The sequence below is a fragment of the Chrysemys picta genome, chromosome 2, assembly GCF_011386835.1.
Source record: "Chrysemys picta bellii isolate R12L10 chromosome 2, ASM1138683v2, whole genome shotgun sequence".
NCBI classification, from domain to species: Eukaryota; Metazoa; Chordata; order Testudines; family Emydidae; genus Chrysemys; species Chrysemys picta.
In genome coordinates this window covers 24,255,368-24,277,147 of record NC_088792.1, presented here as the reverse complement: position 1 = coordinate 24,277,147, position 21,780 = coordinate 24,255,368, and the positions used below count along the sequence as shown (strand labels likewise).

The window sequence follows — 21,780 nt, the reverse complement described above, 5'->3', positions numbered from 1 at the left end:
AGGTCCATGAAAATGCTCCGGGTTCAGCATTTGCAACAGCATGAAATCACCTACTTGGGAAATCTCTTTCTCTTCAGGTACACTAGACATATGTGGCTGAGATCCCTCTAATAAATTGAGTCAGAAGGTCTTACATGATGGAAAGACAGAGAGTGATCTAGAGTGAGATTCAACAGCTCCAGAAGCCTAGACCTCTTGGCTTGAACTTGACTTGACGCTTGGCCTGAACTTCATAGTTTTCCGAAAGGCTTTGCCAATCAGGGGAAGGAGGTGAAAGATACGTGCTAAGCTGAGGTTCCAAAAGTGAGTGAGTGCATCCACACTTCAAGTTACCAAGTCACCAAATATGAAGAACATCTCTACTTTCCCATTTAACTAGGAGGCCATATGAAAAGTTTCCACCACAAATTGACTGCTGCAGACACCATTTCCATGACTAGATCTGGCTTCAAATCAGCCAGTCCCACCCAAGACTTCAGATTCCAGAGAACAGAGATGGCTTAGACAAAACAGGAAATTCCTTTCAACCCCCACCAGATAGCAGCCATGTGACACACTGTACCCTAAGTGGGCCCTCCCCAGAAAAGATCCTGTCCCGCATGGCCACCATCCAGTCAGACCAATGGCTAAGAAGCCAAAATAAGAATAAGAACATGCCTACAGTAATAGTTCTAGACATGTCAGTAAGGTAGCGAGGCACATGCAACTGAAAGCACACCCATGCTGTAACCAAGGTTGCCTGAATCAAAGAGTTGGCTTATGCTTTCACATTCTCTATTTAAGCTCCAAAAGGACAATTGTACTTAGCTGAGAACTAAACTTGGCCCCAAAGTGGAGGGAAGTCTAGTTACAATCTAGCATCAGGAAAGAGAGTCTAAAGAAGACTGCATCCTGCTGAACAACAGGCTCAATCCCATTCTGCCCCGTTTTGTAGAGAGCAGTAACACGAATTACTTGCACATTAGTGGAGGTGCAGGCTGTTATAGCCAGTCCAACAGGAAGGCTTGAACTGCCAGTGCCGGCTCACTGCGAAAACTTGAAGCAGTTCCTATAGGCTTGGCAAGTAGGATGGTCTCTGCTTCAACCAAGGCCATTTAAAACAGGTCAGAACTAGAGTCCTCTTTTCTCAGAAATTGATCCCTGCAAGTGTGACATGGCAAGAAATCATACTACCTTAGCCTCACGCATTTGGCCTAACGATCAGTCTTTTGTGGGTTACCTCAGACTCTCAGAATTGCCTTGAAAATCTCAGGGCTTTTGACAATGCTACAGCAATTGGTCATAGCAGCTGTTAAAGTGAAGGTAAAGAAAGCAGAGGGAGATTAAAGAAATTGATTTTGTGCCGGCTTACTTGAGACTGAAAGTTATCTGAAGTCACTTTGAATAAGTAACATTATTTTCCAGATACAAATATATGATTTCAATAATTATTGCAAATGTCAGAAAAGCCTAGAAGTGAGTTAGCAAGACTAGATGCATGAGGAAAATCTCGTGGAACTACTATCACTGGAACTACTATCATATCAGTTTCCTATTATATGCTTGAAACACTACGGCTAGCGACCTGCCTCCCCCACAAAAGCACTCTCCACTAAACTAACACACACTGACAAGAAGGAAAAGGTGTAAGGGGAAGTGGTCTGGAGGTATGGAGAGAGGGCTGAAAAGGACAAAATGATTTCTTGCCATGTCACTCTTGCAGGTATCAATTTCTGAGAAAAGAGGACCAGAAAAAACAGGCTTAGCCAGCCAAGAGAGCTGTCTCCATCTGCTGGAGGCAGCAATTAACTGATCCCAATCAGCCAGCCAGTCTCCAGTATAAAAAAAGAGTGACATTTCAAGAACATTGCCTTCTTCCTGCTTCCACTGTCTGCACAGCAGTGAAATGGCACAAAGCACTACAATCCGTTGTTGGGTCTCCCCTAGTAACGCCACCAGAGAATCTGGCCACTACACAACAACTTCAAACCACTGTAGTGGTGTGAACTGAGCTGCAGTTGCCAGGCAAGTGCACAAACCAGACCTTTTCCAATAACACATCTCCATTTTAAGGTAAGAATAGTATTGTTTGGCTTTATGAATACATGTACATTTATTTTTTAACAGAGAATCCCTCTCTATGGGCCAATTTGGTCTTAAGACTCGTTAACGCTGTAGAAAAGAGTTAACATTTAAAGCATTAAGAATAGGCTCTATGAAAACCATTTGTAGAAAATTCACAAAATGTGTATGACTTTTACTAACTGCTTTAAATCTTCAGTAAAAGGAGTGTGGCTTTTTAATAAGCGTGGCACATCATCTTTAAGAACCTTATCTAGAATCACAGAGCAAAATGTATTTCTAGTGTAATTCCATTGACTTCACTGTGATACATCAGGGATGATCCAGACCACTATCTTTTCAGGATATGAACGAACAAAATATACTACCTAACTGAATTAACATTTGATCGTTAATTCTTTTCGGCCAAGAATTGTGTTTCCATATTGTGTTATCCATTGACAGTAACCAAATCACTGGAACTACTATCATTAAGGATTTAAACTAATGTCAAAATGTTTCCTAAATCAACAAAAGCAAGAAAACTCAGTCTTGTTAATAACAAATAATGTGCTTACTTTGCATTTATATAGCACTTTTCATTTGGGGACTTCAGAGCCTTTTAACTAAATAATCCTCAACACCACTGTGATGTAGGAAAGTATTATTATATGTATATTATGTGTTACTGCTATTCTTACCACTGCCTGTTGTGGCTAGGACTGAGAAGAGCACATGATATTACTTACCAGGCACTTGTGTTAAGAATAGAAATAATGTTTTAGTGGTGAACTGTAAACTACTATTACCTGAGTTCAGAGTTCCACATTTCTTCTGCAAAAGGTGATGACAACACTGGTGCCTAAAACAAGGCAAGGTGCTACACTCAGTTAGGCATTAGTGCCATCAACTGTAGCAGTAATGCAGAATGCAGGAAATGCAGAATTCTGAACTAAGATCCTGGCAAATAAGTAAATGAGGAAATGATTATCAACTATTTTGTTTACAACTGTATTTATGTGTAATATGAGGATGCATTTTGAAAAAGCTGCTACGTTAGATCCATACCATTTGTGTTGATGCCCAGCAAGCAAGCAAAATGGGTAATTGGACATACCAAGGCATTACAAGTGCAATTACCCCTTTCACATGATGAATTTGTTGTAGGTACCAACTTTTAGAAATGTTGTCCACTGAGTCATGCTTTGTTATTGATTTGGGATCTAAATAAATTTATATATGTGAGAAAGAACATTTTTCATTTATGTTTAAATCTGAATTTCCTTGTTCTTGTCAGTTTTTCAGAACACTAGTGTCATTTTAATAAAAGTTATTTTTATTTCTTTTTTTAAACATTACCACAAAAAGGTCACCTGCAAAGCAAGAGCCTCCCCATAACCACAACCCCTCCATGCATCTTGGCAGTTCTATTTCGGGTCTTTGCATAGTGTTTCTAAATGCACTGAAGTTTGCTTAAAGTGTTATATTAACACAGCTTCATAAAACTTCAGAGAGTACCCTTGAAACTGTGAACCATTGATCTATGATAGAACCTTTAAGCACTGTATGATAGAATTTAACCCTTTCACAGAATAACCCAATCATTGACATAACCCCGATAGAGCAATTAGGTTGCTACAGATAAGCAAACTAATACTGTAGGTTATCAAACAAAACCTTTTGTCCATGCATAGTAGCTGTTACATAATCTGTATGATTTGTTTTCTTCTTCTTCTTCTTCTTCTTCTTCTTATTTTTAACTTGAAAAGTGATCACTCCACATTATGCACTAAGGCCAACATGCTCTAAACTGGTTGCCTCAGGTTAGGCACATCTATCCATGGTTTGGCACCTATATAAGAGGGAGATGTGGGTGCTTAGCATCTCTGAAGCTCAGAACATTTATTTGTGCTTTCGTATAGATTTAGGTGTCTAAATTTAGGCCTAAAGTTTGTAAAATGGAATGGCTAAAACGACATATAAAGCAATTTTTTATATCTGGGAGTGAGTTTTCTATGTTAACCCCTTGAAACAATTTTTCTTTACTGACTGGGTGTGATGCATACTGACTTCAACAAGTTTTCCATCAGTTTCTAAGGATAGGTTTACACCGCAATAAAAAGCCCATGGCACCAAGTCTCAGAGCTTGGGTTAGCTGACTTACGCTCACAGGGATTGGGCAGTGAAGCTATAAAACTGCAGTATAGATGTTTGGGCTCTGTCTGGAGTCTGGGCTCTACGACTCCGCGAGGGGGAAGGGTCTCAGAGCCTGGGCTCCAGACCAAGCCCAAATGTCTACCCTGCAATTTTAGCACCCCACAATCCAAGCCCCATGAGCCTGACTCAACTGACTGGGACAGCTGCAGCTGTGCTGTGAGTCTATCACAGTGCAGACATACTTTTACAATCTGATACTGCAAGGCCTGATTGCCCTCAGTTTCTAGTGAGGTCAGCGGAGTTTAGCATGTTAAGCCATTTACAGGTTCTGCAGCTAAGACATTTCTGTTTGTCTGGAACAGAAATCAATATGGCTCTGTTTGTATCAAATATGGCTCTGTTTGTATATAATTCTTCCAACATATATACAGTAGCTCCATTTCATGCCAACATAGCTTCTACAAGCCCTCTGTAGGGCTTATCTTTACTGCTGAGTTAACTTGATTGTTGCCCTTAATTCAAGTCCCATCCACACACAAAACCCTTAACTCAGGTTGGCTGACCTGTCAGGAGATATAAGCTACAGCTGGAGTTAGCACAACCCATCAGCTGTAAACACAAACACTCTGTGCTGCTAATTCAATCACTCTGGGCAGTTCCAGTGTTATTTTGCAGGGTGGCCACTCTCATTTGACTAACTCAAGTGTAGATAACTTGCCTTAACTCTGCAGTGAAGATAGAGCATTTGTATGAAACTCCAATGACCTGTTATGAGTTTGCATGAGGGGGCTTGCATGATTGGGTCCAGTTTTTGTTAATTAGTTGTTGCTACTGAAGTAGCAGAAGTACCAGAATTGTTTGAATGAACCATGAAGACAGTGGCCATTGTGAGACTTTTGATATTTTTTAAAGCTACTTCATTGCTAATAAATAAAAAGAAAGGTATTCAGAATAACAGTTAACAACAGCATGTATCTCACATTTTGCACTTACATATTTACCATCCTCTCTTTAAAAACACAGCAATTTTTTTAGGCAGGAATTTAGAAATATTATGAACAGCCAAGCTACTCTTTCAACCTGATTAATAAGATTTAGTCACCGTATACATTTCCTGAGCCATTTTTGGAGGCTTATAGCTAAAGTATACCATGATAGATTTCCAGACTGTTTCCAGGCATCTGGTATAACACAGATTTTGTTATTGTTGTATTATTTTGGGGGTTGGCTTGGGGGTATATAAATACAATTTTCCCCCAAAAAGAGTTAATTTTTTCCCCTCAGATTCAAACACCCTCAAATCAACACTCTCCTTTTAAAATACCATCTTTTAAAAAGATATATTCCTTTAAGGATCATTCTGTATCTCTGAAGATGTCAGAGGAGTCAAAGTGACACCAGTAAGGTTTGTGTTGAAAATCTCCACATATGACCATAGGAGAGGTGAAGTTATGTCACAGAGAGGAGTAAATGAGCAAACCTGTCTAAAGCCATAGACAGTGTTCCATGGCAGCAGATGCAGAGCCCTACAAGGCAGGATTTCTATGGAACAGGGAGGACTTAAAAAAAATTTTTTTTTTCAGTGCAATATTTAAACAGTAAAACTGTGCTTGTGAAACATTATTTCATTGTTCACAAGTGACATCAATAGATCATCTATAAATAACTGTTAATGGAAATTCAAATAGGCTCCATGTCAACATACCAGGAAACATGATTTAATTTCTTCTAGATATTATACTCACAATCTCATCTCCTGGCAACCAGTATCCTTCTTGTTCAATACCAGCTTTTGATCCCTTACATCCCACAGTCAGGGTTTCAACAATAAGACCATCCTTCACTGCTAAGCTCAACTGACGTGTGGTCTCTTTTGGATGCATACCATGGACTCGAGACATATACCTGCACACAAAGCACAAAAGAAGTCCTTAAGTAATAGTCTTTAAATCTAAATGTTGCCAATCCCTTTTTTACAGTTGGGAGTAAAGAAATATACATTTTATTAACTGATTTATTATCATAGCAGTTGCCAAGTTTGTTTGCTTGTCTTTTTTAACTTGTGCAATGTTACACTTCCTTCCAAACTCAGGTTGTTTCCCTAGTAGGTTCTCCACTGTGTAAGTGCTTAGAGGAGTCTGAGTGTAGTGGTATTGCAGAGGGATTTTCCAAGAAGATTCTCAAAGCTGACCACTAACCAGCAACTGGTACTTTTAGATACAGGACGAACTCTCTACCTTCAGTCCCAATCTGAGAGAGCATAGTGCTTTACACACTCTGAAACTCAACAATTTTACTCATACAGACCATAGTACAGAGTGAGACTAGGTATATAACATAGTGCATTAATTAATCTGAAGGAGACAAGACAATCACAAACAATGGAATTCATGCACCGAACGAAACCCCAAGAGCTTCCCCCAGTTATGGTAATAACTTGTCTCTTTCTTGTGCTTGAGGCTGCCAACTTGGAATGGCCGCTCTTAAGTAACAAGCACAAAGAATGTACAATAGGCTATGAGGCAATTAAGTCATCTGCAGACAAAAGAAATGCTAGTTAGATTTGATATGAAATGTTTGCCCAAGTGTAATTTGTTATTCCCAGGCAAAAAAAAGTTAACTTGAAATAAAGTAAATGGTTCTCCAATCACAACAAATGCAGTGCAAGAACATTATTAGTTTTATGAAAAAAACCCACAAAGGTTCAAAATCAGGGGTTCTCAAACTGGGGGGCGGTACCCCTCAGGGGGCCATGAGGTTATTACATGGGGGGGTCGCAAGCTGTCAACCTTCACCCCAAACCCTACTTTGCCTTCAGCATTTATAATGGTGTTAAATATATAAAAACATATTTTTAATTTATATGGGGGGGTCGCACTCCTTGCTATGTGAAAGGGGTCACCAGTACAAACGTTTGAGAACCACTGTCCAAAATGATGTTTATGAGCCACTGCTGTTTCTGGTCTGTGTGTAGAGTAAGACGCGAGCAGCAGTTAAATGAATGATTGAATTGTGTAGGGCCTGAGCTGTAATCAGTGGCAAATATCTGTTTTGTGTCTGTATTTTTCTAGCTATGTATCTGTCAGTTACAAGGTTAGCTACACTTCTGTTCCCTTTCTGGTCTCTCTGAGTGCACCCCATAAGGTGCCTTCAACTAGCCTGTGATGCAATTCCGTAGTTTTCCCACTCTTAGACCAAACTCTGGGCTATAGTATCCAGTGCGTCAGTTGTGGTTACCGAGCAGGTCAGAGTGAGTTCTGGCACCTGCAGTTCTTCCCTTTAGGAAAGTGTGACCAGTGTGAATTTGTGACAAAACAGTCCTCAACACAAAATTATTGTTTATTTTAAACTGTGGGAACAAAGCATTTAGAGAAAAAGAATTTTAAAATAGTTGACATGCATGTCTGCCTTACCTAAAGCCTTACCATCCCTGATGGTAATCTAGGCAGGCCTAACTTCGTCAGATATCCCAGTGTCCCTGTGTCTCAGTCTCTTGGACCAATAAAAGATATTACTTCACTTACCTTGTCTCTAATATTCTTACAGTGACCATCCCAATAACTAGGTCAATATACAGTATTCATAAATTATTACGGAGCAGCTCCAATTCTGTCAAGAATCTACAGTATTTGAGTTGACTAAGAACTGTGCACATCCAATTATTTTTGTTTCCCCAGTCTGCTTGTTTGTCTCATCCAGCTGTTATGTGTATTTTGTTAGGCTGAAAGCTCTTTGGGGCAGAGATTGTTTGTACAGTGTCTAGCCCAGGGGTTCTCAAACTTCACTGCACTGCAACCCACTTCTGACAAAAAAAAGTTACTACACAACCCCAGAAGAGGGAACCAAAGCCTGAGCTTTGTGTGGGGTGTATGTGTGTGGAGGGGCAAAGCCGAAGCCCGAATCCTGCTACCCCGCACAGGGGCTTCGGCCTTGGGCAAGGAGACTCAGGCTTTGGCTTCAACCCCAGGCTTTTTTTGTGCTTTTTCCTTTTTCTCTGTGTGTCCATTTTTAATCTTCCTAAGTCTGATAGAGTCATAAAGTTTAAGGCCAGAAGGTATCACCAGATCATCTTCTCCGACCTCCTGTATAGTACAGTCTCTTCTCAGTCTGTCTCTTCTTTCTGTGTATTTATCTCTTTATTTCTGTTCTCTTCTTTGCAATTCACTCTGGTTCTTTTCTGTGTGCATCTTACCTTTTTGCTTCTTCAAAATTAAGGTATACAGTTCAAGAATAAGAGTAGTATTGTGTTTCTGCACCAAAGTCAATAACCACTTAAACATTGAGGGCATTGGTTTTCCCAATGTTGAGAGAGACACCCAGGCATGATAGACATCTGCAAAAAGTTTTAGGGTAGTATGCAGTGTGCGAGAATGACAGTCATCTGCATACGGAAGGTCAGTGATGCCAATTCTTGTGATCTTAGATTTTGTTTGGAGACGTCAGAGAGTGAGGAGTTGACCATCCATATGATACTCAATCCCGATTCCATCAGGAAGGTGGTCACGGATGAGAATCAGGATCATGGCAAGGTAAATGGAGAAGAGTGTTGGAGCACTGACACAGTCTTGCTTGACACCAGTGCGAATGATGAATGGTTCGGTCTCTGAGGCATTACACAGAATGGTGGCAGTCATCCCGTCATAGAGTAGTATGATGATGGAAATGAATTTCTGTGGAACCTACACAGCACCTTCCATAGAGCATCACGATTGACAAAGTCAAAGGACTTTGTTAGATTGATGAATGCCATGAACAGTTCCTGGTGTTGCTTTCTGCACTTCTCCTGAATCTGTCGTGCCACGAAGATCATATCAGTTGCGGTCCTCTCTGATGGACCACAACCTTGTCGTGGTGGAGAGCTTGCGTGTACTAAAGACCCTCGGAGCTACATCGTCCGGAGCTTTCATATTCCTGATAGGGTCCCTCTTGGCAAGCAGGTCTGAGGTGAGGCTCCTGACTAACTGCGGTCCAAACTTCACAAAATCCCAACGGTGGATCTGGCGCATATAGAGGACCTTTTAATACTCTACAGCTGTGAAGGCGGATGAGGGCTGCAGCAGGAGGGAAACCCCCGGTTGTCTTGGATCTCCTTGCCACTGGGTCAGGGTTTTCCTCTTGTCGAGTCACGTGTGGTCACTGCCCATGCACCGGTCTCCCCACGTTATAAGATTTCACATGCAGGCCTCTGTCAAAGGGCTCACACGCACACAAAGCCCAGCAGTGGGGAAGAAAGGAGTGGCAGTGAAGACAGGTGCAGTGATTTCTGGTAGTCTTTAGTCACAAATCTGCATGCAGGTGGCAGCTGTGCGACGGTCGTCTTGTGCTTGAATGAGAGAGAAGTGCATTTCAGGCAGCAGTGGCTGTGATGGAGCAGGTCTTTTTAGGATCCCCTCTTCTCACCCCAAATGGGGAGGGGGCTAAAAAATGTGCCCCAAACGTAGTCTGTCTCGCACTTTTCCAACTGGATGGCAGCATCTAGTGGGATCATTCAACTCCATGGCCGAAACAAGAGATATAAGACAATGAATTTCACCACCTGGAATATCTGCACCCTTATGAACTCTCAGCACAGTGAATGCCCAGAAAGAAGAACTGCCATAACTGCCAGAGAACTGGCAAGACTCAACATTGACATTGCAACTCTTAGTGAGACGCCCCAGGCCGATGAAGGCCAATTACAAGAGGATGGAGGTGGCTATACCTTCTTTTGGAAAGGAAAGCCACCTGAAGAGAGACGCATTCATGGGATTGGCTTTGCGATCAAAAATAAGATCGCCAGTCGGCTTTTGGAGCTTCCTATGGGGATCAATGAGCGTCTCATGACTCTTTGGCTCAAGCTCAGCAACAACCAATATGCCACAGTCACCAGTGCATACACCCAAACACTTGATGATGAGAAGACAACAAGGAGCAGTTTTATAGTGCTCTCAATGGAGTCCTCATGGCTACACCTAAGGCAGACAAACTCAAATCTCCCAAGAGGATCAATGCCAGAGTCAAACGAGACTCCCAACTCTGGAGTGGCACAATAGGCAAAGAAGGGGTGGGAAATGTAAACCTGCTCATCACAAATACCATCTTTAGGCAGAGTAACAAATTTAAGACCACCTGAAAACATCTTCGGTTCAAACACTGGCACCTCCTTGACTATGTTATAGTCAGAGCCCGATATTACACTGATGTCCGTATAACACGAACCATGAGAGATACAGATCACTGTTGGACAGACCATCAATGAGTAAGATCAATCATGTACCTGCAGTTCGCTTCACCACACAGCAAACACCCAAAAACTAAGCAAAAGCAGTATAACATCAAAGCACTTCAAGATCAAGTCAGCTGCAAGATGTTCCAGCAATATCTGTCCGAGAAACTCTCTAACTTGCCTGATAACATAATTGACATTCAAGAGCACTGGGATCACCTTAACAATACCATTCACAGTGCATGTACTGAAACTATAGGATATTCCACTCATTGGTACCAAGACTGGTTTGATGAAACCAAGGAAAAGAACTGCATTCTGTAACTGGCATAATGATTCCAATAACCAACGAAAACATGAGTCTTATCACCGCTCAAAGCTGAAGTCCAAAGGAGGCTATGTGACATCAAAAATAAGTAGTAGCAAGAGAAGGCTTCTGAGGTCCAGGGTTTTGTAGACCAGGATGACATGAGAAGCTTCTTTCAACCATCTCCAAAGGCCCAACCCCCTTATGTTCCCAGGATGGCTCCACCCTCCTCAAGGACAATGCGGTCATTAAACAACGCTGGAAGGAGCCTACCAAACCGCGAATCCATGGTCTCTGAAGACACCATCGAGTCTATTCCACAATGCTCAACAATGGAACACCTTGCTGATACTCCATCTCCTGAGGAAGTCCGGTGTGCCATTATCCAGACAAAAAATCACAAGACACTGGGCCCAGATGGCATCATAGAATATCAGAGTTGGAAGGGACCTGAGGAGGTCATCTAGTCCAACCCCCTGCTCAGAGCAGGACCAATCCCCAACTAAATCATCCCAGCCAGGGCTTTGTCAAGCCCGACCTTAAAAACCTCTAAGGAAGGAGATTCCACCAACTCCCTAGGTAACCTGTTCCAGTGCTTTACCACCCTCCTAGTGAAAAAGTTTTTCTTAATATCCAACCTAAACCTCCCCCATTGCAACTTGAGACCATTACTCCTTGTTCTGTCATCCTAGCTGAGGTTTTTAAAGCTGGTGGAACAATGCTCCAGCACAAACTTTGCAAACTCCTCGACAAAATCTGGACCTGCGAAGAAATTCCACCTGACTTTAAAATCGCCAACACTGTTACAATATTCAAGAAAGGGGACAAATCTTTGTGCAGGAACTGGAGGTATTGTCCTCCTCTTCAGTGCAGGGAAGATCCTTGCCTGGATCTTATTAAACCGCCTTCTCCCCTTTGCCGAGGAACTCCTCCCCAAATCACAGTTTGATTTCGGGCCATCCCGAGGAACTGGGTACCACACATTCCTGAATACCAAGCCCTGCTCTGTCATGGACTCCCTGCATGGCTATGGGAAAGCCACTTCTCCCTCATTTTTTCCAGCTGTAAAAGGGGGATAACAAATCCTACCTCACAGAGGTTTTTTGATTAATTAACTAATAGTCATATGGTGCTTTGAAAATCTAAAGCACTAGTAACTTCCAAGTTTTGTTTTTGTTTTGTTTTTAAAGAGAGCACTATCAGCATTCATATAAGAGATATGTGGCCATGGAAAATATTTTACTCAGAAATGTGGAAATATTAGTAGAAAAAAAATCCTTATTTATATCAAGCATGTACAAATGTACACAAACCTAAATTTACAGAGATTATAAAGCAATACTGCAGGTTCGGGGGTGAGAGGGAAAGGGAAGAGGGGAAGAATCCAGTCCTCTTCAGCTAGGACAGTGGCTAAAATATGCAGCCATCAGGAGTGGGATTTGAACCAGAAAAGCTGATGGCTCTTAAACAGTCAAACATGAGAGGCTGACAGAAGATGAGAGGAACATTAGAAATGTGCAGAAGTGAAACACTACCCTTCACAAGCATGATGTTGGGAGTCCTAACGACTTCATCAAATCTATTACTCAGGCAAGGAGAAAACACTGTTCAAATGCCTAATGCCCAAATGATATTAATAATCCTGGAAGTCAGATTCTTCTGCTGGCAATGGATGCACAGAAACAGCTGGCACCAAGAAGTTAAGAGATAAAGAAGAGAGATGAAGCAATCCCTGATTGCTGTTTTCAACAAAGAGCTGCTTAGCCTTACCTTGAAAACAGAGAGTTGAGGATACACTGGTTAGTTATGTTCTTGCCCAGTTCTCCATCCATCAACAGGTTGGGAAGCATAATATACACCCCAAGGCTGCTATGTAGTCAGCCCAGAGAAGTAAAGCAAATACCCTTTCAGATTGGTGAGAATACATCAGGGAGACAAAGTAAAATCCCCTAAGTCACCAAATCGGCCCTAATAATTTAGGAGGTTGGAGCAACCATTTTGAAATATAATTTATCTGTGCAAAGGGGAGTTAGTGCTAATCCTCACTAGATAAAATGAGGGTCTGTCTGATGTAAAGAGGAGGTTCAGCCAGATAATCTGCCTGCTAAATTCCAAATTTAGCCAGATGAGGTTGCTGCCTTCAGGACAAAGAGAAAATAACTGAGGAATCTTACTTAGGCTGCTGCTCAATAGTACAGTATTTATAGCTCAGCTTTTCTCCAACTGTAAACCGCACTGAGATTAGTGTAAGAGAATATTGCAGGATTACAGTCTTTACAATGAACATTTAAGATTCTGTTACAGGTAATGTTTTCAATAACTGCAATGATCTTACTCTTTGCCTTAGACATAAATTCCAGACACACCTTTGTTTGTTATCAGTATCAAGAAAATTGAGCTTTGAAATTCCATAAAATACAAATCTGTTCGCATTAAGAAACCAGCAGAAACCAAATAAATGCATATGCACAAGTAGCTGATGAACATGCAACTATCTGATCACTGAAACAGAGTTTAAGCAGAGAATAACATACGGTCAGATTGAGAAGTGTAATTGATCAACAGGCCAGTAACATAACAAAGCAAATAGGCCTATCATAAAGTCTGTAAATTAGATATTAAAAAGTATGCATAATGAAAATTTTAAGTTTTGGATTGTGATTGCAGCTAAACATAGCCAAGCCCTTGGTTTTACCAGCAGTGAAACACAAGCAAAATTGCTGATGGTATTTTCAGTTGCCAGATAGAAAACTTGCGAGGAAATATGTTGTGCTGTTTAAATTTACAAAAAATATTAAAAAAAATTAAAAAGGAACCTATTCTGAAACCCTAAGAATCTCCAGGACACCCTGAAGACAGTACAAAAGGGCAGCATTCTGGCCAGAGGTGATTAGCGGAGAATTCCCCTGGCATACAGCAATAGTTCTCATAGCATGGCTGCCTCCTGCACCAGCCACCCGCTCCCACCATCTCCAGCATAGGAGACATTAGGGGAGGAAGGGGGACATTGGGGTGGGGGTGGTGGACCTCCAGTATGTCTATCTTCCAAAGGCATAAATTACAGCAGCTCCTCCAATTTATGTGATGGCTGGATGGCACAAGATTAGGGAGCCTCAACCAGCTCCTGGACACCTCCCTGCGCCAAGCTGAGCTGGGCCACAGGAGAATCTACCCCAGCTGTCTGGCCTACACTTATAAGAACAAGCTATAGAATTAACAGCTTATTGTTAACCTGTCAACAAATGAGCAACCAACACCAAAAACTCCCTCAAATTTCCCACCCTCCCGCAGGCCTCAACTCTGATTATGCCCCTCTCTCTTCAAGAGCCTTTGCAAATAGATACACTTTGCAGCATGCCTGGAAGGGCAACAAATGGGGTTTCTGTATCAGATCAAAAGGGTATGGGGGGAAGCCGATTCCAAACTTAGGATCTTCTCGTGGACAATATTCTACCTATAGCCCCCTCCCTCTTCAAGCAAGGAGGATCTAATTTGAGCATCTCTGCTGATTGTAACAGTAACACCTAGCATTTACAAAGGACGGTTACTTACCTTACAGTAACTGGAGTTCTTCAAAACGTGTGGTCCCTATAGGTATTCACTGTGGGTATACATGCGCTCTGTGTACCTGGGACTGGAAATTCTTCAACAGCCACGTCTGACCATCCATTGGTCCGCACCTACACCATGTGCCTCCTTGTGCAGCACATGAAGGGCAGAAGGGGCAGTGCAGACACCATGCTTTTCCAGTTCCTACTTTTACCGCAATTCATGTCAGGATCTGAAGCAGAGAGGAAGGAGGGTAGAGGAAGGGGCCACACATCTCGAAGAACTCCAGTAACTATAGGTAAGTATCCCTTTTTTCTTGAACGCTGGTCCCAATGGGGATTCACTGTGGATGACTCCAGTGTGTAGGTGGGGTGCGAGGAAGAGCTCTGTACCACAGTTTGGAGGACTGCTGAACCGAAGGAAGCATCCTCCACTGAGGCCTTGGCTACACTGGCAATTCAGAGCGCTGCACTTGCTGCGCTCAGGGGTGTGAAAAAACACCCCCCTGAGCGCAGCGAGTGCAGCGCTGTAAAGCGCCAGTGTAATCAGCGCCTGCAGCGCTGCACGCTCGCTCGCAGCGCTGCAAGCTACTCCCCTCGGAGAGGTGGAGTACTTGCAGCGCTGCAAGAGAGCTCTCGCAGCGCTGGCGGCGTGACTACACTTGCGCTTCACAGCGCTGCCGCGGCAGTGCTGTGAATCCGTGAGTGTAGCCAAGGCCTCTGAGGATCAGGGAATAGTGCCTGGTAAATGTGTGGATGGAGCAATTTGTTCTTGACAAATCCATGATGACTGTTGCTTATCTCCTTATTATCTTCAAGTTGTTTGCAAATTGATTGCTTAATTATTTGCTCCATTATCTTTCCAGGGTACTGAAGTTAAGATGACTGATCTTTCCAGTCCTCTGGAATCTCTCCAGTCTTCCATGACTTCTCAAAGATAATTGCTAATGGCTCAGATATCTCCACAGTCAGCTCCTTGAGTATTCTAAGATGTATTTCATCAGGCCCTGGTGACTTAAAGACATCTAACTTGTCTAAGTAATTTTTAACTTGTTCCTTCCCTATTTTAGCCTCTTATCATACCTCATTTTCACCGGCATTCATTAAGTTAGATGTCCAATTGCTACTAACCTTTTTGTGAAAACTGAAACAAAAAAGTCATTTAGCACTTCTGCCATTTCCACATTTTCTGTTATTGTTCCCCCACCCCCATTGAGTAATGGGCCTACCCTGTTTTGGTCTTCCTCTTGCTTCTAATGTATTTGTACAATGTTATCTTGTTATCCTTTATGTCTCTAGCTAGTTTAATCTCGTTTTGGGCCTTGGCCTTTCTAATTCTGTCCCTACATACTTGTATTATTTGTTTATATTCATCCTTTGTAATTTAATCAAGTTTCCACTTTTTGTAAAACTCTTCTTTTAGTTTCACATCACTGAAGATCTTCTGGTTAAGCCAGGGTGGTGTCTTGCTATACTTCCTATCTTTCCTACACAGTGGGATAGTTTGCTCTTGTACCCTTAATAGTGTCTCTCTGAAAAACTGCCAACTCTCTTGAACTGCTTTTTCCCTTAGATTTGCTTCCCATGGGATCTTACCAACCAACTCCCTGAGTTTGCTAAAGTCTGCCTTCTTGAAATCTTTATTATGCTGGAAGTGAGATTCTCTTGTCCAAGGAATCCCTGTTTGGAACACAGAATTTCTTCAGCCAGGCCTGAAGGCAGTGCAGGGGAAGCCTGGTGAAGGGGGTCACATACTTACGTGATGCTATGTGGCCTAAAAGAACCAAGCAGGACTGGACTATTGTTTGAGGGCTGAGTTAAAGCTAGATACTGGGATCTGTGATCACAAAGAATCCCCTAACTGGATCAGATAGTCTACCTCCTGTTTGAGAATCCTCTCATGAGAGGAGACCCTGAAAAGGGACGGGAAAGGAATAGACAGGAATCTACTGTGTAGACGCTTGAGATGATGTCCAGGACCCAAGTATTCAAAGTTAGGTATCATCACATTGGAAGGAAACGGGCAAGGGAACCACCAAAAGGGGCAAAAGGGTGACATAAATGGCTGGTAGTCTGCAATATCGAAAAGTAGTCTGGCTGACAAAGTTTTCTGCCAAAGCGAGCTAATCTGTTGGTATCCTTAACCAAAAGGAGTAGATTTTGGCTGCTGTAGTCTGGTCCACTCCATGATTTCTTATACCACCAGAAAGTTCAGGTTTGATAAGAGAATAAATAGTCTGACCCCTTAGAGAGGAATAAAATATTTCTTTTTTTGGCTGCCTTTGGGGTCGGGGTGGCCTGTGTGTGCCAAATGTGTTCAGTAGGCTCCAAAATGGCCTCATTAATGGTGAGTGCTACTTTGGAGGGAGCTGTCGACTGCAGAACGACCAGGAGCTTGTGTGTGGGATCCTGAACCTCCTCCAGCAGGTTCTGGAGGGTGTCTGTGATCCTCCTTGGCAGCTCTTGGAACTGCTGATCAGCTGATTTGGCAGTACCAGCTGCTTTAGTTGCTCTGACTCCTCTTGTTCCTCTCCCTGCTCCAGGGGCAGTTCTTCTACTGGTATTCTTTGACAAGTGCAATACCCACGTGTTCAAAGCGCAGGACTACAGTAGGGGTCCCATGCACTCCAGTATGGCAGGTGGGTGGGATCACAGTGATAAAGGGCAGATCCCATGGTGGGTACCATTGATCCTTTGTCATTACGTAAGAGCCCCATGAATATAGGGATCCCCAAATAGCTCTGGAGGCCCCATCTGGGTTGATATGCAAAGCATGGACCATTGGTGGAACCAGAGGTACTGGCTCCTGCTCTTCTTCAGAATAAGAGTCATCAAACTCAAAGGGTGAAGCCATCAGTACTGGCTACCTTTTGATGGCTTGGCCAGAGGTGTAATCAGGTGAATAGATTCCTGACAGTGTCAGGGTATCCACACGTCTGCTAGTGCTTGGGATCAGTGAGTGATACATGAACAGTGCAGTGATGTCTCTCACTAGCACCTGGTGACTCCAGATCTGTGTAAATTGCCATATCTTTGAGAAGGGCAGACCGAGCTCTGACAAGACTCTTTGGTACTGGATCTGTTGGTGCAGGCACAGGCATAGCGGTCTTGGCGCAGTGTGGAACTGCTGGTGAAAAAGGCGATCAGTCCTTACAGTCCTTACTTTCTTTTGAGAACAGTTTCAGAGCACTAGACACTCCCAGTATCGCCAGTTTTGTCCCACGATCACATGAGCACCAGACATGCCAATTCTGGGAAGTGGAGTCTCATTTAGCCCTGGAGTCAGGGAGGAAGCAGCCCTCTTTTTAGCAGATTCATGGGACATTTTGTCTGTCTTCTTGTGAGGGTGCTTCTCCTTACCCTCATTGTGCCTCTTTTTAGAAGGGGCACTACTCAGAGGATCCAGTCAACAAGGTGGGGAGCAGGAAGGCCTCAGGTCCAACTAAGGCCTCCTGGAGAGCTCTGTTAGGTGCTTCCAAAGTCTGAACTCCCGAGTCTGCGAAAGGAGTAGCAGATGTCACATGCTGATGGGATGTGTGACTCCCCCAGGCAGAAACGGCAGCTCAGGCTCAGGTTGCTTACCAGGAAGACCTGAAGGCACCTGAGGCAAGGCCTGAAGCCTGGAACTTTGGGGATAAGTGCCCCAAACATTGGAGGGACCCCACACCCAATGCCAGCTAACTAAACTATGACTATTAACACTAATTATAAAAACTACAAAGAATTAAAACTAATTAATTATTTACAATTTTTTACAGGAACAATGGATCTAGGAATCTAGAAGACACGGACAAAGGAGGGTTCCACCCCAGACTGCAAGTGGCAGAAAAGATACGGGAGAAAAAGACAGTTCATGCTGTCCCTTATACCCTCAGTTTGCAGCACCAGAAGGCACGGGGTACAGGTGTGGACCAACAGACACTTCTATTGAAACATTTTCAGATACAGCCATTCAAAGCAGATGCACACCCACAGTGAATAACCATAGGGACCAGCATTTGAAGAAGAAAGGGCCAACAGTCACAATACACACTACTTACTCCATTGTGCTGCATAAGACACAAAAGTGAAGAAAGGCCCTTCTCCAAAGAGCTTATAATCCATGGCCAAAATGCCGCAACTGGATCTAAATAGACAGATTCTTGTCTCTGTGAGGATCCCCCTTGAAGACAGTGGGCACAGCATCTGCCTGTGCGGCCGCAATCAGAGGAGCATGGCCTCCAAGACACACACAGAGAAAACATGATATACAGCAGTACTCAGAAGCGGAAGTTAACATGGACAGTGAAATAAATATTAATCTCATTTGTCCTGGTCATCATGTAAGATCTGAGGTTTTTGGAGTGATCTCAATAATCAGAGGGTGGATGATTATATTCTAGCAAGAGGTGCAATATTATAGATATTCTAGCAAGAAGTGCAACAGAAAGACCAAAACTAGACAATCATAAGGATAGGAAATAACTGCCTTTTGTGAGATACCATTGTGTGACAAGTGGTGGTAAATGATGACTTTTTGGTGGTGAACACTGCATTTTGGTCTGTCTGTACAACACAATTTGTTCTTTAGGGAAGCTGAGGCTCCACCCGCTCTGCACCCCCGTGTGTAGGAAGGGAAGTAACAGGCTTCCGGTGATAGTTCTCCACCCACTCAGGGTCTGGCAATGCAGTTAGCAAGGGAGGAGGGGGGCTCCTTACACTTCTCTGCTTCAGCGTGCAGTTAGGCTCACATAATTGAGCCCTGAAAAAAATAAGGCAGGTCCTATTAAAGTCAGTTGAAAGAGTGCCATTATCTTCAATGGGAGTCGGACTGGGTCTCTAGATACTACAGTGATTCGTACCTAAAAATGTCTTAGATTCTAGGGACAGACCTTCATTTATACATCAAATGAAAGCAATGGGAAGTGAAAGGGAAAATGGAACTTCTCCCAGAAATCCATGGAAAAATGATTTTCATACTAAAAGGAATAGCATAATACAATTGTTATGCAGTTTCTTATTCATATTCTTATATTGTGCCCATCACTGTGTTATCGGGGTCCTAGAACTGGAATGAGGAAAAGTAGTTTGCTTTAAATCCACCACCTTACAGGCATTTTCACAGAAGGCCCACAAGGATAAATTGAGCGATTTTGCTAAGAATATATTGCCCAGTCCTAATGGAAGTAAAAATGTAAGAGACGGACTGAAATGCTTTTAAAATAAATAAGTTTACATAACACTATTTAAGAGCGTCAATCATTAAGGCCAGAACTTGGGAATCAGTGGACAAGCCAGATAGCGAAGCTATTCCCTAGTGATCTCTGCAGAAGACCAGAAGAGGAACAATCTCTCTCCTCCATGATACTTGCGGTTGTGCTTCAAGGCACCCCATTCAAGAGATACCTACCTCCTGTGCAGATCCCCTGCACATATCCCACTCCCTCAGACAGCAGTACCACATCAGGGATCTGACTCTCACAAAATACACGGGTAGACTTAAAAGTTACAAATAAATACTATCCAAAATAACATATTTGAAAATCGTCCCCTCTTTTCCTTATCTACCAAGACCTGAATGCTGGACTGAGACTTGATGACATTGCACACATACAAAAAAGTGCAGATAGCTGAATTCTTTACACTGCTCTAGGAGTGTATGGCATGCACTTGTAGGAGACATGCAGAATGATAGTGCTGGCAGTAAAAACTTCTTTCAGCTTGTTCTGAAAGTATTTATTTATATGTTTAGGATCACGCATGTATTATGTTTGGATTAAATTCACCAACGTTCAAAGGGCCAAAGCACAACACCCATCCTCATCGCTTAAGACTCACACTGTTCCCTGACAAGGAGAAACACAGAAAAAACAAGCTGCACAGGATGGTCATCATGCTTCATATGCCAGATAGGTGCTCCACATGTCACCTATGCATTAATGAAGCTGTTGTAGGTGGACTGAGGAAAAGGCTACAGTTCTGCACTTTGGTAGATCCTGTGATCCAAAACCCCACACAAGGACTGCATTAGTGATGACCTTTTTTTGAATCTTTCATACAGATTTCTGCAATAACCATTCTGAAAATATATGCACAGAAATGATCCTGTGTAAATTGAATGTTTTCTAGATTTCATGAGGCCTGAAGTTCTTAGCTCCTTAGCTAAGTCCCAAAATACAGCACATGAATTAATAGTGAATCTGACTTTTTCTTTTTTTTAAATACACTTTTACATACACCCTTGGGCAGTAAAACACTATAATGTAGCAATTCAATGAGACTCATATCTGTCTGACATTGCTGCGGCAGCTGCTGACAGAGTTAAGAGGTAATCCTGTCTGTTCATGCTTTAGATACCTCAGGCACCATACAACCTCTTATAATACTCATTATCTAGGTCAGTTCTGTCAAAAGTAATAATTTTAATGCAGATAAGGGTTCCTACTTCCAGCTATTAAATATACATGCCCACTCAAACAACTTCATTAACTTACAGTTAAGGTTGCTAGACTGCATACCCTGCCAATGCAAACCATGAAAAGCCAGGAATTAAACAGTCAAGCCACTTAACTCCCATCTACGCTCAAATAATTAGTTCCCCTTTTCAAACACAACTAGCTCCCCTTTCACCACCCACAGCCAAAGGAATAACTTGCCTTAAATTAAAACATAAGGCTGCAATCTTACAAACATTTGCGCCACTTTATGGGTGTGTAGTCTCACTGCATGAGTAATTTATGCACATATCACTCGTGTATAAAGTTATTCACTCAGTGCGGCTCCACGCGTGTGTAAAGTTACTTGTGAGTTTGCAGAATAGGAAATTCACCTCAATGCTTGTGAATTTATTACTGGGACATTAATGAGTCAAAATTTAACATACTGTTAGATGCTTTGCAACGGCAGTATTTATTTAGGCTGTGATTCAGAAAGCATCCCAAATCAGAACAGCACTTGCTTAAAAAGAAGGATGTAATTAAGTACTTTCATGAATCAGGATCTTACATACCTCTATACCGTAAGTTTTCATTATAGAAGATGCAAAATAATAAGATTTAAAAATCACCTCTCTTATGCAAACACCATGATGTTATTATTTTTAAGTTCATGTTTCAAAGACACTTTTATCAGAGGAAAGAAATGACACATTATTAGGATGTTTCATATTCAAATACTACAAATTACTGTATCAAATCAATAAATCTGTATTGCTTTACAGGTAGAAAGCAAGTCCGTATTATACACTGGACTGTCTTGCTTTCATTAAAGTCTAAATTGCAGAACATGTTAACTGCTTTTTGCAAAAATGAACTTTTTACACTTTAACAAACACAAGCATGGACATTACAGGTTACCTTCTTAGAAAAATATCATGGGAACTGTGATTGTCAAACTCTGCACAATATTTACAAACATTACCCTTAAGAGTATTTAAATAGGATCTGGTAATTTGTTTTTAGTGTCTTGAACAATGAACAAAACATTGAGGATTATATTTTGCACAGTAACAAGTACTGTAGAAAGAATTTAAGATGAGTTTGCAT

General features: G+C 42.1%; 1 protein-coding gene across 50 annotated transcripts in view; it reads right to left on the bottom strand.

Annotated features, from left to right (window-relative positions):
• Window positions 1–21,780, bottom strand: part of ZMYND11 (zinc finger MYND-type containing 11) — a 157,796-nt gene that overhangs the window by 44,428 nt on the left and 91,588 nt on the right. For all 50 annotated transcript variants that reach the window (XM_065582788.1, XM_042858956.2, XM_042859000.2 and 47 more), the window contains one exon: window positions 5,943–6,102. In XM_065582788.1, coding sequence (XP_065438860.1) covers window positions 5,943–6,102 — 160 coding nt within the window. The remainder of the gene's footprint in view (window positions 1–5,942; window positions 6,103–21,780) is intronic.